Source organism: Equus caballus, chromosome 22 (assembly GCF_041296265.1).
Source record: "Equus caballus isolate H_3958 breed thoroughbred chromosome 22, TB-T2T, whole genome shotgun sequence".
In the NCBI taxonomy this organism is placed as follows: domain Eukaryota; kingdom Metazoa; phylum Chordata; class Mammalia; order Perissodactyla; family Equidae; genus Equus; species Equus caballus.
The window spans coordinates 36,195,846-36,212,590 of NC_091705.1; the positions used below are offsets into that span (position 1 = coordinate 36,195,846).

At 54.9% G+C, this 16,745-nt stretch overlaps 1 protein-coding gene across 4 annotated transcripts in view; it reads right to left on the bottom strand.

Moving 5' to 3' along the window:
• Window positions 1–16,745, bottom strand: part of CDH22 (cadherin 22) — a 123,224-nt gene that overhangs the window by 66,379 nt on the left and 40,100 nt on the right. For 3 of the 4 annotated variants that reach the window (XM_070248053.1, XM_023626641.2, XM_070248051.1), the window contains exon 2: window positions 4,014–4,666. In XM_070248053.1, coding sequence (XP_070104154.1) covers window positions 4,014–4,271 — 258 coding nt within the window. In that variant the 5' untranslated portion in view covers window positions 4,272–4,666. Of the gene's footprint in view, window positions 1–507; window positions 2,242–4,013; window positions 4,667–16,745 lie in introns of those variants that run through there. The other variant, XM_070248052.1, reaches the window with a different exon arrangement.

The following is a 16,745-nucleotide window of genomic DNA, read 5'->3' on the forward strand; positions in this document are numbered from 1 at the left end:
GCGCTACTTGTAAACCGGAGTTCATCAATTTTCTTTAAATATTAGCAACTTAATTAATTCTGCTCTCCTCCCCAATTTAATCCTGCCGTATATCTAAAATAGATCTCGGCGCCCACAGGAGTTGGTCATAAGCGCTGACCCCATAATTCTATCTTTTTTTAAAAAAATTAAAAATCCTACAAAATCCACATCCAGCTGACAGAAGCCTCGGGGGAAATTACAGTTCGGAAAAGGGATTAGTCAACGTAGCCAGATTGTATGGAAATACTGGGAGGTTGCTTTGAGGGTGGGTGTCATGAGAAGGCGAGGGGAAGAGGTGAGCCGGGGCTGCAGGGGAGGCAGGCCTGGGAGGGAGCTGTTGGTGCAGGGCCTCGAGACAATCACGGGGCCCGGCGGTTCCTGCGGGTGCCGACAGGAACCTGGTGCTGAGTGATGCAGGCGGTTGCAAAATAGGTTACCGTTGGGCGCCCGGGGTTCACTCCGCGGATGGTGCTGTTGCTAAGCTACCTTTGGAATTCGACAAGGACGGATGCTCCGAGCAGCTCCCTGGGGCGGGGGACCGGGAAGCAGTGAATTAACTGAAACCGTGGAGAAGTCCTTTCTCCCTGAAGAGCGAGAGAGCGTGGTCTGAGTGTGTGCATGTGTAAGCATGCGTGTGCACACACAACCACTTGTACAAACGTGGGACTCGGCTGCAAAGGGAATAAGTGGTTTTTAAAAGCCCAAGCTCATATTCCTGGAGTAAGGGGTGGGCTAGCAACCGTCTCCCCCGACTTTGTGGTGAGAAACTAGGACATCACGTGGCGAAGAATGCTTTCAGGATTCGGGGCAAGGGGTTTGTAGCGAACGTGTATATACAGTATGTTCAAGGTGGTGGAACTGTCAGGTGGGACCCAGGATAATAAAAGCTGATACTTACCAAGCACATCCAGGAGCCAGGCGCTCCTCTGGGCTCTTGACATGCGCTAACTCACTGAATCCTCACCACAACCCTTTGAGGAGGTGCTAGTAACAGCCTCACTCAACAGAAAAGGAAACTGAGGCACAGAGAGGTTAAATAATGTGCTCAAGGTCAGAGATAACGAGTAGCAGAGCTGGGATACGAGCCTTGGCAGTCTGGCTCCAGTTGGCCCCCCTGAACCACACACTGGGCCACCTTTCGTAAGAAACTGCTTTGGGCAAATGCTTGCAAAATGATGGAAACTCCTCTTTCCTCGCTGCTTGGAGTGCCTTGCTGGGAGCGGCCTTGAGAGTAAGAGAGGAGGGGCTCTGGGTGAAGAGAATGGAGAGGGAGGACAAGAGAGTCAGGACAGCAGTGGGGATGATGTGAGAGGTGGCTGTGAGAAGAAGAAAGAACCCTGGCCCGGCACAATGCTTGGCTCACAGCAGATGCTTAAAACAGGACAGTTAAATCGCACTGGGCCCAAAGCCCGGGTCAGGAGATCTGCTCTCCTGGGTTGGTTCTGTCACCGTTTTGCTGTGTGGTCTTGGGATGACGTTCTCTGCCTCTGGCCTTGGTTTCCCTGTCTGATAATGAAGAGACTTCCTAGGGCCCTCCCATTGCTGACAGACTATGGTTCACGGAGATGCGGTGGGCTTTGCTCGGCTCCGCTGCTGAGATGATAACGGCTAAGTGCATGCAGATGAAAGCGGTGAACCAGCGGCTGGTTTCTCTCATCTTCTCAGGATGCGGGTGGCTGGGGAGGCCTTCTCAGAGCCCCAGCTGCTGGGCACACCACAGGGCTGAGGGGCCTGAGACCACCACAGCTGACACTTAGGCAGACGTGCCAGAGTCCTTCCCTGTCTCTCTGGGGTTTTCCTGGACCGAAGTCCTTCTCCCAGGCCTGGAGGGCTCAGAGAGGTTTGGAGAATCAGGCTGGGATTGGCCTCCAACACACACAGGTTCAAATCCCGGCCAAGCCACTTGCCACTCTACGCGTCTGCCCTCTCTGAACCTGTTTCCTTGCCTGGAAAGGCAACAATGATTTCTATGGGAGTTTATATGGGAATAATGAGAAAATAACAATAAACAAACAACTAGGCTGCAGGCTGAACACTTTCTGGGCTCAGTTTTCTTTTTCAGTCCTTTCAACAAGCCTAGAAAGTAGGCTCTCAGCCCCACTTTCACAGATGAAGAGACTGAGGCCCAGAGAAGTGAAGTAACTTGTTTAAGGTAACATCATTCATGGATTGGCAGAACCGGGTCTCAAACTCAGGTGTGTCTGGCTTCAAAGCCTGCATTCTTAGCCACATCACCATAGCCTAGTCAGCACTAGATCCTTCTTCCCCATCCCCTCACCCCATTCTACCAATCCCACCATCTCACTGCCCTGGCTGGGAGTCAGGAGTTCTAGGCTCTGCCACTAGTTTGCTGGGTGACCTTGAGCAAGGACATGAACCTCTCTGAGCTCTATCTGTCAAAGCCTTTTCTCAATTGCAGGGATTAACTTCAGCCACATGTGCGGAGGGGAAAGTAGCCAAGGACCAGGGACGACTCTGTCTGGACCAGAGAAAATCTGGGTTTTCTGCAAGGGAAACCCAAAAGTTTGCATCAACACTTTCCTTCCCTCCCAGGTGGAGGGTCCTGATCCCTGAGCCTCTGAGTTGAACCACTTGCTTAGCCTCCCAATTCTCAGACTCATTCCAGCACATAGGGAGCTCCAGAGCTGGTCTCCCCCCATGTCTGCCCACCAAAGCTTCCTGGAAAGCTGCCTGGCCTGAGCAGAAGCCAGAGACTGTCCCTGGCACCGCCCTGCTTGTCACGTCCCACGAACCCCCCCACCTCAACACCTCAACTGCCACCAAGTCTCTGAATAAGCCAGGCTCCCCCAGGCCTCCAAGTCTTTGCATGGGCTATGCTCTCTTCCCCATCAGCCTGGTGAACTCCTATTTGTACATCAAAACCCAGCTCAGGTGCATTCTCCTCCATGAGGCAACTTACTAAATGCGTACGCAGTGCCAGGTGCTGACCCACGAAGCTTTTTATGCACCAGGGTGTCTCTGCCACTCTGGGGAGCCCCCAAATGGCAGAGGCTGGATCTTATTTGCCTCTGCCTCTCCAGTATCACACCCACGAGGGGCTCAGGGATCAAAGTGATGAATGAAAGTCCTTCTCAGCTCCTTCTACTCCTAGAGCCACATTATCCAGCATTTACTCAGACAGTTTGAGAAAGTGTCTTTCATGCATTTGCTCACTTAATGAGCAGTTTGTGAGCAATGTTTGTGCTAGGCACTGGGGATTTAATGGGGAGTAAAACAAACACAGTCTAATAGGAAAGACATACATTAATTGCAAAGCCAAACAAACACATGCATAATTAAGAGTTATGAAGGGAAGATACTGGGACCTCGGAGGGCACATAACAGGGGGATCTGTCCTAGCCTGGCGTGGTCAGGGATGGCTTCTCTGAGGAAGCAGCATTTGAGCGGATACCCGAGTGTGACTACAAAGTCATCAGTAGAAGCAGCAGGACGGGGCAGTTCAGGGGGAGGCAAGCACCTGGGCACAGGGCCTGTGGCAGGAGAGCGAGGGGCACTGCAGAGACCATCAGAAGGGCATCCGAGGGGTGCTGTGGCCGAAAGTCAGAGAGAGGGTGGCAGGAGATGAGGCTGGAGAGATCAGATCTTAGCAGGCAACGGGGTGGAATCTGGGCTTGACCCCAAGTGCCGGGCAGCCACAGAAGAATTCTAAGCAGAGTGGGGAGAGCACGTGTGTGACACCATAGGATTTGCAAACTCGTTTCTACATTCCAGATGCATCTAGCTACCAGATGGATTGGGTTTACCTGTTAGCACTGGCTGCTCTGAGATGCAGAAGGAGGAGGACTGGAGAAGGGTGTGGGGGTGCCCGAGTGCAGTGCACCATCCTAATCCTGTTGTCTGGCCCTGGCCAGGGGCCGCTGGGAGGAGGCACCGGGGATTTAGGGCTGAGGGAGAAGTGGGGTCCCTTGCGTCTACCAGTGGGTGTCTCCGGGGTCCCGGGCGTGACACAGCGGTGTGGGGTCCCACTTTACCTTGCCCACGTACAGGGGCTCGGTGCCCGTGTACTCCTCCACCACGAAGAACTGGTTCCACACCCAGCCGCGCTTCACGCGGCCCGCGCCCGGCGCGCCATCCTGCCGAGCCCCGGACGCGGGCGGCGCGGGGGTGCCCGCCGCCCACAGGCGGCCCAGCGGAGGCGGCGGCGGTGGCAGCAGCAGCAGCAGCAGCAGCAGCGCGGGCGACAGCGCGGCCCCCGCCCGGAGCCCCCGCCCGTCGGGCCTCGGCCTCATGCTTGGCCTGCGCGGTGCCGGGGCCCAGGAGCATGGACGGGAGGCACCAGGGCGTCGCGGCTCGGTGGCACGATGGAGCGGCGCCGCGTCACATGATGGTCTCAGCGCGGCCGCCGGGGCGCCGCCCCCGACGGGGCACCCGGACAGGCCCGAGGCCCTGCACGCCGGCCCGCCGAGGGGGCGCCCGGCTGGAGCGGGAGGGGGCGCGGCCGCTCCCGGGGCATGGACGGCCCCCGGGGTCCCCGCCCGCGCCCCCCTTGCGCCGCCGCGACCCGATCACCAGGCAGCACCTCCGCAGCTCCCGAGTCTGGTGTGCGCCATGGTCCCTGCGCAGAGGGGTGCTGGTGGGGGCCTGGCTGATCCGTGGATGACCAGGGGCCGTCCTCACCAGGAGCCTGCGAGAGAAACAAGAAAACATCAGAGGAGGCTCTGTATGGGGGCAGGGCAGGGCGAGTCTATCTTTTGTCCCTTAAGTACTAATTAAACACCTATTGTGTGCCTGGCACCGTGCAGCGTGGAACAAACATGACATGACAGTGACCCACCGTGGTCCCTGCCCTCTTGGGCCCAAAGTCTATTAGTCCTGCCGGCTCCCCCAGGCCCCCAGCTCTGGACCCTTCCTGTGAACTCCCACCCTACACCTCTCCTCTCTCAGCACCCATCCCTCTTCTCACAGCCCCCTCACCCAGCTCCTTCTCAGTGGTCCTCCACCAGCTCCCAAGCCCACAGGAGCAGGACCTTATGAGCTTCGTCCTCTGACCCTGGCTGACAATCTCTCCAGGTCAGCCCCGCCCATAGAAATCTCCGCCCCGGCTCCCCACCTCCCCCGCCCCACCCCAGAGAGGGAGCAGCAGGCCCTTCCAGACCAGGTCTTCGAGAGCCCTCGGGACCCAGGCCTCCTGGGCACACAGACTGCAGCACCTAGCCTTCTCCCTACCACTCCTGCCCTCCCACAGCAGCACAGAGAGGTCATTCCATCCAAAACAGGAGCTCAGGGGAGGCCTCTGACCTCCTGCTAGTCCCCCTATACTGCTTTTCAGTGGTGGGGCACCCGAGTCCCAGAAGACCCTGCTTGGAGGCGCCCTGTGTGACTTTGGGCAGGGTCACAACCCCTCTGAGCTTGCCTTTGATGTCTCCACATTCCCTCAGAAAACCTTCCTTTCGCAGAGTCTGGAGAGACACATCCGTCTCCTCCCCCATCCTGGACCAGCACAGCCCTCCTCAGATCCATCCATCTCTCCTTCCCTCCCTCCACCAGATCCTGCTTTCAGCAAGAAAGGGTCTGAGGGACGCACTCCTACTCAAGCCATAATGATGAATAATGGCCTGATGTGGGTGTTTACGGGGGACAGCAATGCTGCTTTGATGGAGGGATTTCGGGCCCTGAGAGGAGTGAGTGGAGGTGAGGGGCTCCATCCCCACTCCTTTCCCCAAGCCCAGGGCAGCTGAGTCCAACAGCTCAATCCTGCTGAGCTTCCACTCGGGGCCAGCTTGGGGCTGCATGCGAGGACAAACATACACGAGGGCACAGTTTAGCGGAGTGGGAGACAACGGCCCCACTAACAACCTACATGCCAGGCGGCTTGTGATCGGGGCTATCAAAGGGGTGCAACCTGAGGCCCGAGGGGCTCAGGGAAGGGAGTGGGCGCAGGGGTCTGGAACGGGGAGGTGGGCAGGAGGGACTCAGGGCTATGTCTTGGAGGAGGGGGCATCTGAGCAGGTGGGAAGCAAGGCCTGGGCATCCCAACAGAGGCGTGTGTGGGCTGGCTGGGGTGGTCTGGCTAGGTTGGGGAGTTAGGTTGAAAACAGGAGGTTCAAGGTGCGTGGCTGGGCAGAGGACCTGGGAGGGACTGGCCTGGCCCCAGGCAGGTCCTCCTTCGGAGGAAGGAAGTGGCTGGAATCTTTGGGGCAGAAGAAATACAGATCATTTCCTGTGACCCGGCACCACAGTAGGCAGTTCTCACGCCTCTGACTCACTAACTCACATGAGTAACAACTGTGAAAATCGGTGTCTTATACCCATTTTGCAGATGCTTGACTCTCTGGTGCTGTTCCCCAGTGTGGGCTCCGGAATTCCATTATGGAAGGGGTTTTGGGGTAGAGAGTCATCTGTTGGAAGGTGGGGGTGACGGTGAGGGGGTTAAAACTGCATTTCCAGGCAATGAGGAGGAGAAAACAAGAGTCCCAGGGGAGAATGGAGGAGTGGAGTCCTGACCGTGCTGTGCCCTCTCTCCCTCTGGCCCCACCCTGAACGGATGGAGGTCAGGAGGACCCGAGACTCTGCTCTGAGCATCCCCAGCCCCCCTGTCCCACCCTCCTTGCCCACTCTGTGGAGCCTGGGCATGAGGGCAGAGCCAAGGGCTGTGGGCAGACCCTCCCCCCCCCCCCCCCCCCCCCCCCCCCCCCGTGGCCTCGCTCCGCAAGCCCAGAGCTGTGCCGCCGCCTCTGGGGATCCGGCTTTGATTCCCCACGTTATGGCCTGGGCTGGTCGTAATGAGGCTGGAGTTATGGGCGAGGAGGAGGCGCGGCTGCGAAGCCTTCATTTCCTGGAGCTTATGACTTCCCTGCACACAGCGGGAACTGTTCCCCTGACTCCATCAGGCAGTTCCAGGGCCATCACAGCCCTGCAGGGACTCAGAGGGGAGGGGCGGGTGGGAGGGAGGGTTTGGGGGAGGCTGGGGCCACCTCTGGGAGGGCTGTGGGGAGTGCCGGAGCGGGGAGCAAGGGGCGATTCCCCCACGTGTGCAGGCACCCCATTGTTGCCCTCTCTCCCTCGTTTCCTTTCTTTATAACACGTTTTACAAGAGGTGGGCACATTAAGATTCAATCATTCATTCATTCATTCATTCATTAGTACCTACTACCAGTGGGGAGACAAATGCATTTCATTCAGTTATTCAACAAACTTTTAAAATCATTTCTTCGTGTAAGACAGGAAGATGCAATCAGCTATATATATCGGGAGAGAAATGCATTTCTTCTGGTTATTCATCTACACTTTCCACAAATATTTACATTTCCAAATATGACATTTCCTGATGTCAGCACATGTGCTGGGCACTGGGGACGAAGCAATAAACAAAGTAATTCTTAGCCCTCAAGCAGCTGACCCTCTAGTGATAAAGGAATGAAATCTACAATACAATTTCAGGGAGTCCTAAGTGTTAAGAAGGAAGATAAAGGAGGAAAGAGAGAGGAAGAGAATGATGGAAGGGCTGGGGTGATTGTGTTACTATAGATAGAGTATCAGGGAGGGCCTCTCAGAGGAGGTGACATTTGGGTGATCTGGAAGAATGAGAAGGAACCCGGCACAAAATGGTTTTCCACGCAGAAAGAACAGCACGTGCAAAGGTCCAGAGGCTGGAACAAGCTAAGGAACAAGAAGGAGACCACTGTGGCTGGTGCAAAGCAAGGGGGTGGCTGAAGATGAGGCAGGAGAGGCAGGTACAGGCCAGATCGGGCAGGACTGGAGGAGGGAAAGCAAGTTCTATTTATTTCCGAGTGTGCAGAGAAGCGCTTGGAGGAATCTTATACAATAAAAACCACAGGAGACCAAAATGGTGTACGGCCATAAGGGAATTTCATGATGCGAGTCTTTTAGCTTCAGAGGGCCAAGCACAGTGGGTTGCAGGGTAGGGACAGCATCACAGAGAAGGTGGCACTTGATGTGAAAGCACGGGAAGGATTTGGACCTGTGGCATTTGGGGTGTTGGGACAAGAAGTGGCTCTCTGTGGAAGGACTGCCTGGGCCAAAGGCCTGGGGTCAAATCTCACTTTAGAAAGGGGCAGCGGCCACGAGTGCTATCCACAGTTGCACAGGATACTTGGTGATGGAGCGAGGCCTCGAACCGGGGTGTAGGGCACCTTTAAGGGAATGGGAGAAGACACCCTTCCGAGGGGATGCAGCCAGGTGCCAGGGGGCACACTGGGCAGGACAACGGTGGCTGACTCTCAGCCCCAACCTGTCCCCTTGGCTGGGCACCCTTGTGCAGGGCGTATCCCGCACTATCATTTGAAGGGTGGAGCCCTGAGCCCGCATCTCGCCTTCCCTGGGGCCTCCACGCCCCAGTCCACCAGGTCCTCCCTCGGGCGGTTTGGCTAGGTTCCCTGGCCACCTGCCAGCTCTTCACTGCTCTGCACAGCCCTGCCAGGGATGCTGCAGACGCTTCCCCGACTCCCTTCCTCCCTTTCCTGCTCCAGCTGCTTTTCCTGAGTGGCGGTCAACTGCGGGACCCTGTCCTGGCATTCAGAATCCTTCAGGGGAGGCGGCTGTGGAGCCCTGGACCTGCATTCAGCTCACCATGAGATCTTGGGCGTGTTGGTGGCCTTCTCTGGGCCACTGGTCTCCACTTACTGTACAGATGTTTAATCCCTGGCTCAGTAAATGTTGTCTTTGCCCTGTCGACTCTTCAGCCTCACCTCCTGTAATCCGTGTGCCCTCCCATCCACGTACATGCGTGTGGCTCCTATGTGCGTGTGGGCGTGTCTGCAATCACGGACATCAGCGTGTGTATGTGTGTCTGGTGCTCATTCATTCATGCCACAGAAATTTGTGAGTTTCCACTCTGTGCTGTTCTAGGCACAGTGAAAGAAACAGGTGGAGTCCTTGTCCTTGAAGTCAAGTGGAAGACAGACAGTAAACAAATACATATGTCAGATGATGGTAAGTGCTAAGGAGAAAAACAAAGCAGGGTAAGGGGCACAGGAAGTGCTGGGGTGGGGGTTTGCTCTCTCTCTCTCTCTCTTAATTATCTATTATAAATGACGATTTATACAAGGTGGTCAGGGAAGGCCTCACAGTTAAAATGACATTTGAACAGAGATCCAAAGTGAGGGGACGCAGGAACTGTGTGCATGACTGGGAGCAGAGCATTCCAGGCTGAGAGAACGGCACGTGCAAAGGCCCTGAGGTCAGTGCATGTTTGCTGTGCAGGAGGGATAACAAGGAGCCCAGTGTTGCTGAAGCAGAGTGAGTGCAGGGGGGCAGCAAGAGATGAGGTCAGAGAGACATGGAGGTGAGCGTCACAGCCTGCAGGGTCTCCTTTGGGTTTTACTGTGAGTGAGATAGGACCCCTAGGTAGGTTGAGCAGAGGAATGATATGATCTGAATTATGTGATATAAGGTCACTCTGGCTGGCTATTGTGTTCAAAGTAGAGGGGAGCTGGGCTGGGAGGGAAGTAGGGGGCGATTTCAATAATCCAGACGAGAAGTAAAGGGAGCTTGGACCACGTGGGAACAGGGGAGGTGCTGAGAAGTGAGGCTGTACAGCTGGATATGTTATGGGTCAGAAATGGGATGCAAAAGAGAGGAACCGAGCATGACCCCGCCTGCAGCCGGAGCAATGGGACTGATGGGATTTCCTTTCACCGAGCTGAAGACAACTGTGGACAGAGCAGACTGAGGGAGAAGATCGGGGACTCATTTGAACAGGTTACAATCAAGTCTCGGCCATTTTACTTTCAAATGCCTACTAGTCACCCAGCGGAGATGTCGAGCAGGCAGCCGCCCCTCCAGTCAGGAGCTCGGGGTGAGGTCCTGGCTGCAGAGACACATTCGGGAATTTGGGGGGCATTCAGAGCTGAGACTGGATGAGGTCACCGAGGAGTGTGTGCAGGTGGAGAAGAGGTCCAGCACCTCAACATACAGAGACGGGGGAGATGAGGAAGAAACAGCGAAGGAGATGAGAAAGGGGAGGGCGATGGGTGAGGAGAGAGGAGATATCCTGGAAGCCGCTAGAAGACCGTGCGGTAAGGAGGAGGGGGTCCTCAGCCGTGCTGAGGGCTCTGTGTGGTGGGCGACCATCTGCCCAGCTTTGCCTGTGACAGTTCCACTTTATAGCTGTTATCCTGGCATCACTATTAAAAGTGTCCCACCCCTTTTACTCCTGGTTTGGATGATAAATTATATGGTCATCCTCCTGATAGGGCAAGTCAGATGTGGACTTTGAACTGACCCCTGGGCTCAGCAACATGCAGGCCATTAGTGGCCGTGGCGATCAAAGCCCTTTTGGTGGAGTGGTGCGTGTGCAAGCTTGACTAGAGCGGCTGCAAGAGACACTGGGAGGAGAGTCAGCAGAGACTTATGTGTGGGAGGGTGACAGCCCCTCTGGGGAGTTTTGAGGGTTCCTTTTGCCTGCAGGCGGGCTGGGGTTTATGGTGTGTAAGAGAAAGTGATGGGAAATACAAAAGATTGGCTGGGTCGGCCCTGTGGCACAATGGTTAAGTGCACACGTTCCGCTTCTTGGCGGCCTGGGGTTTGCCAGTTCAGGTCCCGGGTGCGGACATGGCACCGCTTGGCAAGCCATGCTGTGGTAGGCGTCCCATGTATAAAGTAGAGGAAGATGGGCATGGATGTTAGCTCAGGGCTAATCTCCCTCAAAAAAAAAAAAAAAAATTGGCGGGCTGCTAACAGCCAGTGCATTCCCCTATTCTTCTTTCTTGTTTCAATATTGTTTCAATATTCACCCTCTGGCAGCTTGGCCTTGTGCTCAGCCCCTCCCTGTGAACAGTGATCAGTCTAAACCAATAAGAGCCATTCCCCTCTCCCCACCAGTGATTGGTTTAGAAAACATCATGTCACGCGATTCTAGCCAATGAAATATAAAGGGATAACTGCTGGAGAGCTTCTGGAAATTTTCTTACTCTTTAAAAAGAGATGTCTTGAGGAGAAACTTTTCGTTTCCTGTATGTGTGAGGAGGTGATGTCTGGGGCTAGAGCAGCTATTGTGGGACAATGAGGGGACCCACTCCAAGAGGCCAAAGGGACCTACTAAGAAAAGATGGAACAATCTGTGTCTTTGATGATGCTGTTGAACCACTGGCTTTACCCACTCTGGGCCTTGAAGATGCCGTTCTAGCCCCCAAATCCTCTGGAATCTCATTCTCTCTCTTCTGAACTCCCTCAGATGTGTCTGGCTGGGCCTTCCTCAGGGGTTCGGTGTCAGCTGTGATGGCAGGCTTCTGGAGGACAGAGACCATGCCTATTCCTTCTTCCATCCTTCCTCCTTCCTTCCCACACACACCTGGCAGAGCCAAGCACAGCACTGAGGGACTCAGGAGAGTCTGGCCTCAGACAGATTCTGGGAGCTGCTTGGGCAATATGTCTTTCCCTCTCACTCAGGAGCTGCCAGCCTTGCGGATCTGCTGAGGCCCCGTCTATGCTCTGGGCATCGCTGCCACTGCCCACACTGTGTCCTTTCACAGTCTGGGATGGGTGGCCAGCATGGCCTGTCTTGATTTCTCAATGCCCTGGCACCACTGCTGCCAAGGCTGTCTGACTGCCAGCTCGGTGGCTCCAGGCCCTCCTTTGTCATCTGGCTGTCTCTCTAGGGACAGAGGAAGGGCTTCTTATCCCCCTCCCCCCGCATTTGTTTCCCAGCCTCTCTCTCTGCCAAGAGCAAGAAGAGAGGCTGGGCACCGTGACCTCTGGGCAGAACAAAGCAGGGGAGCCTCCATGGTACAGACCGGGGCTCCTCAGCCCGCCCCTCCCCGGAGTTCCTGAGGGTCTTCCTAGTCCCTATCTCTGGGGCAGAATTTAACATCCAGAGGACCTAAGATCATGGAGTCCAAAGTGAGACGAAGGTTTGAGTCCCAGTTCCATCATTTTACTGTATGTGTGACCTTGGTCATCTGCTCCTTTCCCCTGAGCCTCAGTTTTCTCATCCAGAAAATGGGGATAATAGTGCTCTCCTCCTAGGACCAGTGCGGGGAATAAATGAGACGATGTGTGTGAAGGGATCCACGGTGTTTGGCAATAACTGTTCACTAATGTAATGATAATGACTATTATTATTACTATTTCTGGTCAGTTGACAAACACTGCTAGACCTCTACCATGTACCAAGCATCCTGAGTGGGTAAAGGGGTTCATAGCGATTTGTCCAGTCATTCATTTATTCACTCGTGCGTTTACATAACAACTGCCATGCGGCCCATGAGCACCCCTCTTTCCGATAAGAGGGAAGACTCGTGCGAGGCGAGGTGATCGCCTCCTGCTCCAGGGCTAGGCTGGCGCGGGGGAGGGTGATGCAGGAAGAGACAGCTCATTCATTTATTCATTCACTCCCTCCACCCTGCCCACTGGCTTGGCATGTGCGTGTCCTCTCTCCGTGCCCACCTGGCTCCCAGGTCTGCCGGTGGGAGCTGTGCCTGATAGTCTGGCTCCTGTCTGCCCCCACCGAGTCCCAAGGGCATGGTGCCTGCTGGATCCTGAGCCCAGAGCTCTCTGTGCTTGGCTACTGTTTTATCCCTGGGGGAAAATTATTTCTGCCAGCTCAGTGCTCTCCCTCCAGGCCAGAATGGATCCTGATGCAATGCAGGAGCTGGCGAGGGGCCGTGGGGTGCTGTGTAGAGCCCCCTTGTCTCTGCTCACCTCTCGCTGCCCCTGCCCCCAGGTGGAAGCCCCGGTGGGCCAGAAATAAGAGAGCAGACCAGTTACTGCCTTGATATGCCCGTGCAGTGTGTGCCTGAATTTGTATCACTAATGACATGTGCAGGCGCGGTACACGTGGGCACTGTATCCCAGCACCTAGATCAACTCCCTGCACATAGTAGGCACTCAGTATGGCTGGAGGGAGTGGCTGGATGAGCCCATGGGCTGTTCCTGGGGCCTTGGGGTGATGTGTATGTCCTGAGTTCAACAGTGTATGGCCGGGCTGGGGGGATGTTCACATCCTGAGTGTGTTTGTGTGTGGGGTCAGACTGTGTCGAAGCTTCTGGGCTTGGTGGCTGGCCCATCACCCAGGAGGGCAAAGGTGGGAGGTCAGGGAAGGGGGGATGAGCAGAGCTGGGGCCATATGCACCCCATGTACACAGTTGCCCCATCTGAAAAGGCTGGTCTGAGGGGCCCCAGACTTGCCCCCCAGTCTATGCCGAGCATGCTGCCAGATGTGCCTTCATGAAGCCCAGCTCAACCTGGAAGTTTCCTCTGTTCAAAACCCTCCCTGGCTCCCTTTCCCTTCAAGACAAAGTCCAGAGTCAAGCCTGGCCTTCTTCAGTTACCATTCAGAGTAACAAAGGGCTTTTCATGCTCAAAGTCCCTACGCACAATCCTTTGAGGTGGGCGCTGTCATGTGCTGTTAGTTTTCAGAAGAGGAAACTGAGGTGCAAGGAGGTTACATGACTTGCTCGAGGTCACACAACTGGTGTGTTGTGGGGCCAGGATTTGAACTCCGAGCCGTTGGCTCCAAAGCCTATACCGTTAGCCACAACACACGTGGCTGCTCGGGGCCCTGCGAGATCTAGACCTGCCCACTCTACATGATTGTTACTGCATCTTTCCATGTCCCCCCTCTCCCTGGGCAGATGGGACCACCCACTGTTTACTACTTTCATGCCTCTGGGTCTTTCCTCCTGCTGTTCCCTCTGCCAGGAATGCCCTTCTCTCACATTGCTCCACGTCCAACCTGATTCACTTCTCAGGGCCCCGCCCAATGGCCCTCTCCTCCATGCAGTCTCCCTGCCTCCTCCCCTAGACATGAGCTCCCTCATTGGAGCCATGGCTCAGAACAGGTGCGCCCTTGCCACAGTCTCAGCACCCTGCCTGCTGGCTGTGGGCGCCTCCATCACTGCTCTCTGCCCTGAGCTCCTACCTCCGTACCAGGCTCAGAGCGGGCACGGCTGGATGGGTGAGTGAATGGGTGGAAGAATGCATGGATGGATGGGTGGGTGGACAGAAGGATATGTGATGGGGTTGCCTGGGTACTGCCACACCCGCTCCCCCAGACTGCCCTTCTATGGCATCGTTTCCTTCTGCTTGTTCCACTTAGCGGGTCATCAAATATTTATTGAGCACCTACTATCTGCCGGCTATGGTGCTGGAGGCTGAGGATGCAGCAGTGAGCACATCCGAGCCCGTGCCCCCGTGGCCTTCCGTTCCATGTGTGTGTGCATGCGCGTGTGTGCAAGGGGGAGGTTCTCGTTAATCCAATAGCCTCACGAGAAAATGTGTAATTACCAACGGGGTCATGTCCCATAAAGAAAAAGTACAAGGGACCCCCTTCTTAGCAGGGGACACAGCCTCATCAGGGGTGGGCAGGTGAGGGCCAGTTCCCTGAGAAAGGGGTTTGTGAGCTGAAACCTAAAGAATGAGAGACATACCCCGGCACGGGTAACAGAAGGTGCAAAACCACCTTCAACAGGCTGAGAGTCCAGGGGCCAGAGCGCGGCGAGTGAGGGGGAGCAGCCGCTCACGAAGGGACTTGAGGAGCATAGTTTTCAGCTCAAGAGCAATGGGAAGGCCTCGGAGGGGTTTTAGCAGAGGAGATGTGATCAGATTTGTGTTTTTAAGGAGATCACTGTGCTTGCCGTTAAAGAACAAACTGGATGTGCAGGACCGGAAGCAGGGACCAGGGAGGAGGCGGTGGCAATGTCTGGGAGAGAGATGGCGGTGGTGGCTCAGGCCAGGGAGGCCGTGGTGGGATGGAGAAAAGGTGACAGATTCGAAATATTCAGGAAGCAAAATGGACCACATTTGGCGACGGATCAGACATAGGGAACGAGGGAGGGGGCGACATTGAGAATGACTCTTGGTTTTTGTTTCTGTTTTACCTGACCTTTATGGGTCACCTCTTAAGAGCCAGGCACTGCTTGAGCACTTGGTCTGCATCATCTTGCTTATTCCTCACAAGAACCCCACAAGGTAAGTTATCATCCCCCTTCATATCTCATTTCACTCCAATAAGAATGCTGGGGCAATGGGACGCAAGGGGGCTGGTCCCGAGCTTTGTTCCTTTGCGGAACAGCCTTGATGGATCAAAGGAATAGGGGAGGAAGAAAGAGAGGCAGGTTGCATATTTTGAGCTGATTCTGAGTCAGTGAGAATAATGACAAATTACACTTATAGAGCTTTTACTGTGTGCCAGGCGCGGTGCCATCCAATTAGCTAATAATAAGACGTAACACTTAATTCCATGCAGGGCACTTTATATGAATGATCTGATTAAATTCTCACAGCAACTCTCTTTAAAATTTCTATTACAGAAGAAGGGAAAGTGGTTCAGAGAGGTTGAGGGACTTGCCCAAGGTCACACAGCTAGTTAGTGGTGGATCTGGAATTCAAACAGGCTGTGGCAGGGGGAGGGGAATGAGGATGGGCAAAGAGGTGCTTGGTGGATTCCAGGAAGGAAAGAAAGGCCTGTATTTGGCTCCAAATGTGAACCATGTCCCTACTCAAGGCCTGACCTCCCACTCAAGTTACGAACACGTGTGTGCATACACACACACACACACACACACACACACACACACCCCTTGGCTGCCACTGCTCACCTGCCCCGGGGTGGCCGCCTAGAACCTCCACCCCAGGTGCTCCCGGCCTGCACCTGTCTCCTGCCCTGCCCCCGCCCTGCCTGCCTGCTGGTGCCGCAGGCAGAACCCGCTGTACATCATGTTGACAGTAGAAATTACATCCCGAGCTGCTGTTTTACACCGCGCCCTGTCAGAACTCACCGCAGCCCAGTGATCAGGACAAATTGAATACCATCCTGGCCGTGTCAATATTTATTCCATTTTACAAACGCGGCCGGATGGGGGGCAGGGCCCCGCTGTGGTACCAGCCAAGCAGAGCCCCGGGAGGCCCTTCTCCCTCTCACGCCCGAGCCGCCTCCTCCATTCTCTCCTGCCCTCTTCCTTCTTGACTTTGCGTATTCAGTTAAAATTGTGAAATTCAACATTCATACCAGAAAGTGCACAAATCATAATTGCAGAGTTTAACAAATAATTATAAAACGAACCCCATGTATCCACTCTTTGATCAAAACACTGAAAATCGCCCCCACTTCAGAAGCCTCCTGCCGTGTCCCTTCTTGACCGTGACCCACTGCTTCCCTCCATCTGGGCTTTTATGATAACCAGTTCCTTGCCTTTCTTTGTAGTTTACCACTTTATTATGCATGCCTAGAGTCATAGTTTAGTTTTGCTTGTTTTTGAGCTTGCTATATATGGAATCATACTCTTTTGCATCTTGTTAGCATGATATTTTTAAGATCCACCTTTGTTCTCACATGTGTTCCTTTTCACTGCTGTATAGTACTCCACTGCACGAGCACACCATGATTTATATAGCCTTTCTATCCACTCCCCATTTTCCTCTTCTTCCCCCTTTTCTCCTGCTCTTCCTTCTAGTCAGTCTCTTCCTTCTCTTCCATCTTCTCCCCTGGTTCTGCCTCCTTGGTTGTCTGTCTCCCATTGTTCTGTCTGCTACATCTGCTCATATCACACACAACTGACCCCAGCTCCTCCATCCTGCCAGGGGCCTGGATGTCCCCTCTGGGTCTCTCTCTCCCCCACCCGGTTCCTGGAATGCGCAGCTCCAGGCAGAGGGAGGTTCCCCCAGACCTGAGTCTGTGAGAGCTCATCTGCGGCCGAGGCCCCCTGGGGGCAGAGCTTGGGGATCACTAGCAGAGTCCTTTCCTGCTGCCTATCTGGCTGCTTCTCTGGCAACCTGGGGAAGACGGCCTTACCTCTCGCCCTCAC